This window comes from Penaeus vannamei, chromosome 5 (genome assembly GCF_042767895.1).
Source record: "Penaeus vannamei isolate JL-2024 chromosome 5, ASM4276789v1, whole genome shotgun sequence".
Lineage (NCBI taxonomy): Eukaryota > Metazoa > Arthropoda > Malacostraca > Decapoda > Penaeidae > Penaeus > Penaeus vannamei.
The window spans coordinates 1,182,758-1,190,257 of record NC_091553.1 but is presented as its reverse complement, the minus strand read 5'-3'; the positions used below and the strand labels follow the sequence as shown (position 1 = coordinate 1,190,257).

The 7,500-nt window shown below is 34.0% G+C and overlaps 1 protein-coding gene across 1 annotated transcript in view; it reads right to left on the bottom strand.

The window, feature by feature from the left end:
• Positions 1–7,500, bottom strand: part of unc80 (unc80, NALCN channel complex subunit) — a 125,567-nt gene that overhangs the window by 8,395 nt on the left and 109,672 nt on the right. Inside the window, exons 68-69 of the mRNA XM_070121720.1 lie at positions 5,554–5,730; positions 1,710–1,832 (exon numbers count right to left, since the gene is read on the bottom strand). Coding sequence (XP_069977821.1) covers positions 1,710–1,832; positions 5,554–5,730 — 300 coding nt within the window. The remainder of the gene's footprint in view (positions 1–1,709; positions 1,833–5,553; positions 5,731–7,500) is intronic.

Sequence of the window (7,500 nt, the reverse complement as noted above, 5' to 3'; positions counted from 1 at the left end):
TGCTGTTTGTGCATATATACATGCAATGTTCAAATATATATATATATTTTTTACAAATACACATGACTCCACAAACACTTAATCTGCTGAATTACTAGTTCTACCTAACCTTATCTATTTACCTTATCCATGAATGTTATGATGCATAATACATAAGTCTGGTCACATGCTTATGAATATGGAGTGGAAAAAGTAATTATTATAATAACATCTTGGGTAAATTGGCTGGGTCTAGCATGATACATTCTGAACAGCTTCTGATGCATAAAGAGCTCTTGCCTCAGAGAAAAACATCAACAGTTAAACACTTAACAACTATTTTGAAATGAAGCATTTATTCTCATTTACACATGACACTAGTTCAAAAACGAGGTGCACTCTCTCTCTCTCTCTCTCTCTCTCTCTCTCTCTCTCTGTTCTCTCTCTCTCTCTGTTCTCTCTCTCTCTCTCTCTCTCTCTCTCTCTCTGTCTCTCTCTCTCTCTCTATTTATATATTTCTCTCTCTCTCTCTCTCTCTCTCTCTCTCTCTCTCTCTCTCTCTCTCTCTCTCTCTCTCTCTCTCTCTCTCTCTCTCTCTCTCTCTCTCTCTCTCTCTCTCTCTCTCTCTCTCTCTCTCTCTATTTATATATGTATTTTCTCTCTCTCTCTCTCTCTCTCTCTCTCTCTCTCTCTCTCTCTCTCTATTTATATATGTATTATCTATTTATCTATTTATCTATCTATCTATCTCTATCTTCAAAAAAGAAGAAAAGCAAGAGATAAAGATAGATAGATAGATAGAGAGAAGACATTTGTCTACACTAAAACATTTTAACTCACAAAAGGTTCATCAGTAGAGAAGAGACCATAGAAACTTAATGACACAGAATAAGCAGGAAGGAAAGTAAGACCTTCCCTGGCATCAGGCAAATGGCTCATGCAGAACTTTAATTTTTGAAGTTAACTCAAATCTTCCTTCCCTGCTTGAGAACATGGATTGCTCATTGCCTTCCTCAACATTAACATAATTGTGTATGTTCTTCATGGACGTATGGATAGTGAAAAAACTGTTGCACACACACACACATGTTCATCTATATATACATATATATATATATATATATATATATATATATATATATATATATATATAATATATATAATATAATATAATATAATATATATATATAATATATCTATCTATCTATCTGTCTATATATACACATATGTATTTATGTACACACACACACACACACACACACACACACACACACACACACACACACACACACACACACACACATATATATATATATATATATATATATATATATATATATATATATATATATATATATATATATATATATATATATATATGTGTATATATAAACATATATGTATATGTATATGTATGTGTGTATATATATATATATATATATATATATATATATATATATATATATATATATATATATATATATATATATATATATATATATATATATATATATGTAAATCTTCATTCATGGTTAGTAATTTTATACATATTTCTGAACTTAAACCTACATTAAACACTTAGGCTATAGAATAATGAATATTACCTTGATCTCTTTTGCTCAATCTAGAAAAGAAAGAAATAGAAAAAAAAAAAAAATAAAAATAAAAATAAAAATAAAAACAAGACCAGGGTTACAGCAACCAACACTACTTTCTCTGCCAGTACTCACCTTGCATGACTGGGGCACTGCCCGTCTGGAGGTTGGGCTTTGAGCCCCGTTTGCGTAGCAGAAAGGTCTTGCGGTAGAGACGAGGCTCAGAGGAAGTGACGTGCGGGGAGGGCCGCAAGGAGCCTAGTGGGAAAGACACACAAGAGGGTGCCGCACCGTGCCACAGCCGCAGGCAAGACCCGGTCCGACACAGAGGTAGGGAAAGGAGAATTCAGAGTCAGCATGGAAAGGAAGGTAAAAGGGAGAGAGGTAAAGAGACAGCAGAAGGCAGCAGAAGGTGGGAGGTTGTGAGGGAAAGAGGAGGGGAGCAATCAGGAGGACAAACATCAGTAGCAGGCAACCATTATATAGCTCTATTGATGGGTACTGTAGCACTAAAAAAGAAAAGAAAGAGAGAGAGAGAGAAAAAAAAAACTTTGAAAGAAAGAAAAAATTTACATAAAACAAATCAGACATAACCACATCACAACAAGACTAACAGTAGTAGGTAGACTTTTTCACTAGAAATGTATAAAAAGTAATTAAATATTCATAATCAATGTGATTATCTTTGAATATCATAAAGAAACACAGAAAAGACCTTGAAAAAAAAAATCCTTTTTGTGGAATTAATACACAAGAAATTATTAGAACTACAGTATTCCATCTATAGTTGGCTAGACATAGAATACTGTAGAGAGTACAAATGTACCATTTAAAAGAACCAAGCTATATATCAATTGAAATAAGTAAAAAGTAATGAAAAAAAAAAGAGTGAGTATATAGCAATAGTCCTTTTACAATTTAGTTCAAAAGTACGGCTCAGTATTCCTATTTGTCCAGCCTTTAGTGCAACAAATACAGTAGACCAGCTAGGGTATAAGAGCTTTAAGAAATTGCCTAAACATATAGTGTTGATTATGGACCAGTTTTATAGGGTAGCTAAAAGACAACATGGACATTTCTCATCTATGATCTGGGTTTTAAATTTGCATTTTTAGTATTACTATCACAAATCATCTCATGTATATCAGTAACTGGAAACAGATTACAGTTTAAAAAGCAGGAGTTTTAGGTTTTTAATACTTAAAAAATACAGATATCACATGTAAAATACATTATGTTTTAGGGTTCACGCTACACCATGCTAGGGCAAGTCAAATCTAATTTCAATTGGAAAGGTGCTTGTGAAAACAAAGCAATCAATTTTTATGTAATCAGTTTGCATGAAACATTTTTTTCAACAACATACCGCACTATATATTTGGTCGAAACGTGCACACCAAAATTATTAAATACAGAACTAAAAGGGTTAATCATTTCATGCTGCACTGTCTTTAAACAGATTTCATGTCCTGTGTTGCTGAATATGACGCTGTCCCTTGTGTGTATTTTCCAAAGACAAATAATGTGAAAAATTAAATACTTGAATTTGTATCAACTTGTACTAGTTACAATTGATAATTGATAGAATTGTGCTTATAAATAATTAATACTATTTTTTTTCAATGTACAAATGTTACATATATAGTGAGTAATATATCATACACTGAGTATTGTAGAAGAAATTTTCATTGGCAAACTGAGTTTAATAATATAAAAGGAAAGGTTATACCGATGAAAACAAACAAACAAACACATTTTAGGCTGTGTAAAGTACATCATGGTGCTGATATAGTTGCAGTGTGTCTATGCTATTCAAACCACATTCAGAAACCTCATTTTTTAATAATGCAAGAAAAAGGGGATTATCAATCTAGCTTGGAGGAAACATCACATATAATATAATAGAGATGTGGTTAATTAGAAAAGTGTGGGATAGTAGTGCAACCAGGGCCAAAGATCAGCAAAACTTACATTAAACACAAAACGGTTTATGTCATAAGAACATGCTTATAGACCTTTTTGGAAATCTGCTTTAGTAACTTACCATGAATTCTGAAGGTGTAAACATCCCAGGCCTGAACACTGGTGTCAATATTATACAAAAAGTGCAATGCTGAGATTTAATCAAATTTGCAATGGTGAAATATTCAATTTAAAGAATAATTAAATAAATACTAGAGTGCATGTGTATAAATATTAACGGAATGAATGATTAACAGTGCTTACCTCTATCTACTTATCTATGATACTGGAACACGACTAAGAACACAACAATATACAAAATATACGTATCAGAACTCTATAATCAGCCTTTTTCAACAGGTATGATGCTTCATCTATATACTGTGAATATGCCATATTTACCATTCAATTGTTGAATTAGGATCTTCATCTTCTTATAAATGAGAAATTCATGAATAAATAATTCCTGTTTACTAATGCTGCCCATTAAAAAACATTCCACATCTTGTTATATATATATTGCATGCAGGTTATTTTTGTATCTTAGAGCAGCAGTGTATGCTACAAAAATCTTCAATGGAATAGTGTGAATATCATAATTTCATACTGCTTAGTCTTATATATGCCATTCTCTTTGTAAATTTCATTATTCATGTGTGTAAGTATATGCGTATGCACATTTCCATGCCCAATCCAAATATACACCATTCTTGAACTCCATCCCACGCAAATGCACACATATATTGAACATGTAATCAAGCACACACACACACACACACACACACACACACACACACACACACACACACACACACACACACACACACACACACACACACACATGCAAGCACATACACACACATTTCATGTTTGCTTCATACAAGTACTCACACCTATACACACATACACACACACACACACACACACACACACACACACACACACACACACAAATGCATGAATGCACACGCACACTACACAAACACGCACACACACACACGCAAACATGTATTTTATGTTATCTTCATACAAACACTCTCTCTCTCTCTCTCTCTCTCTCTCTCTCTCTCTCTCTCTCTCTCTCTCTCTCTCACACACACACACACACACACACACATACACACACAAACACACACACACACACAATTTCACCTTTGTTTCATACAAACACTCACACCTACAAACACACACACACACACACACACACACACACACACACAAACACAAACATGTATTTCATGTTCGTTTTGTATAAGCACTCACACCTGCACATACCCATACACCCACACACACACCTGCACACACTCACACAAAAGCATACATATATGTATTTCATGTTTGTTTCATATAAAAACTTCAGCCTGCACACACACACACACACACACACACACACACACACACACACACACACACACACACACACACACACACACACACACACACACACACACTCACACACACATGTATTTCAAGCTTGTTTCATACAAGCACTCAACTGCACACACACACACACACACACACACACACACACACACACACACACACACACACACACACACACACACACACACACACACACACACACACACACACACACACACGCACACACACATACACAAAACTTGAATAACACTGGCATTATGTTTTCAGTCAAAAAAGATGAACATCACATAACATGATATTACAGAATTTTCCGCATCTTTAAAAATGTCAATATGCAACATGCATTTATGGGTTTGTAATCTAGATCACTATTCTGTGACAGAACACAGGATTACATTTAAGAACTCCATCTTTAACAAAAATAAATTACTATCTATACTGGACTATATATACACAAAGATGAGAACTGATCACTATTAATAAAAATAATAATAAAATAAAAGTAAAAAAGTTCTATTTGTACAACTACCAACCCAACTACCAACTACTCGGATTAACTAGAAAACGGGAGGAAATACACAGGTCTTGAAAAACGAACTGTTCCAGGGTGATCGGTCGGCAGCCTCGACAGTACCTTTACGTGCAATGTGGGTCTCCCCAGCATAAGATGTCCTTCTGGGGGCTGTGGAGGCCGAGAGGTGAGGGTGCTGGGACTCGTTGGAAGGAGGGGGTTCATTACGTGGCTCGGAACGAACGGACAGATCGCGATGGAGTGCAAAGGAACCGCCGGTGCTGCTACTGGACACCGAGCCTGTTTTTTTCCCCATAGTCACGAGGGAAGAGGAGGAGGAGGATGGGATATGGTGGGTCAAAGTGGGTGAAGGATTACCTTTTGGTCGGACTGCGAAACGCTTTACTCCTTTAAGGTGTAGTTTTTCTGCAACTGACTTACAGGGAAGTGCCATTTGGCCTTTCTGTTTCCTTTCTTCAGGCTTGTAACTAATTTTCAAATCTTTCCATCCAGTGCAAATATATTGAACAAGAGAAAAACAATATGATCTGCAGCTCATGAATAAGAAAAGCCATTGAAGCTTTTTAATATACAGAAAATTATTGTCAATACTATCATTATCATCATAATCATTATCATAATCTATTTTGCTATCAGTATGATGAACATTGCTTTCTTTAAACCATTAGAATGATAATAATAATGATAATCATTATCAACTAAAGTATCATCATTATCATTATAATATCATTATTATTATCTTCCATACCATCATTAGCATTAGCATTATAATATCATCATTATTATTATCTTCCATACAATCATTATCATTAGCATTTTTATCAGCAATACTAACTGCTGCTCTAATCACTATTATTATCATTATTATTATTGGAACCATCACCATTATTACATTATTATTATTACTGTACCAATTATCATTCTTATTGACATTGCTTTTTTTATTAGAATATGCAATTTCTGCAACTTTTTTCTCATTAGAAAAGTACAATCCCTTTTTCTTAGTAACCCTCAATATGCTGCTCTGTATCTACCTTGCAGTTAACCCTCTTGGTACCACATCCAACCCATAACGATCTTGAGTGTGAATGACAGCTCTCTTGGGCTGAGGCTAACATTTACAAGAATACCTTCAACCATCTAAGAAATCTGAAGTATTACTGAATTTGACTGCAAAAGCACGCTCTATGTTGCATCTCCAAGCAACAACCAAACAGCCTGCAACCCTTTTTCTTGTCAAGATACAAAAAGTATCATGATTCACCATGAAAACTAAATATTTGTTTCCTCATATTTGTGAAAAGATCTAATTTCAATTAATTCTCTCTAGGTGTATGTGATAATTTCCTATAATGTACAGTATGCATATAGTTACCTGTATTAGCTGTGCATTGGCAATTACTACTGAGAACTCTTTTTTTTTTTCATTATTACCTTACATAAAACAGATGTCACACATATATTCTCTGAAATTCAGTGCATAATAAAATCCTATAGCTATTGTGTCCATGAGAAAAAAAGAGGAGAAAAAAAAAATTGTTAACATTTTATAACCTTTAACACAGGGATACAAACTGGTGGAAATTTAATTAACAGACAGACATGAATAAAAAAAAATCAAAACAGAAAAGAAAGAAAAAAAAACACTAAATGTACATTACCTGTGAGAAATTCAGAAAAGTTCAGTTTCAAATACGTTTCTTGATATCATAAATGTTGTATGTGGAGGGGGGGGGAGGGTGGAATATGCACTTGTAAAAGGTCTTATGAATAGGGAAGATAAATGACTGGAAACACACCAATGCTTAAGCCATCCAATATCACATTTTCATGAACATAACATGGACAAGCACAGAACAAAAACAATAAAAAAGGAAAAAAAAAAAAAAAACATTGCATACAAGAGAGCAAAGAATTTGGAAATGCAAGTCAGTCAATGCAAACAGTTCTTTGATTAAAAATTTCTGATTTAGAGCATTCAACGAATTATCATAGTTCTTTAAAGATTAACATATTCAACTTCAATATCATTCACTGAAGAGTTCTGAA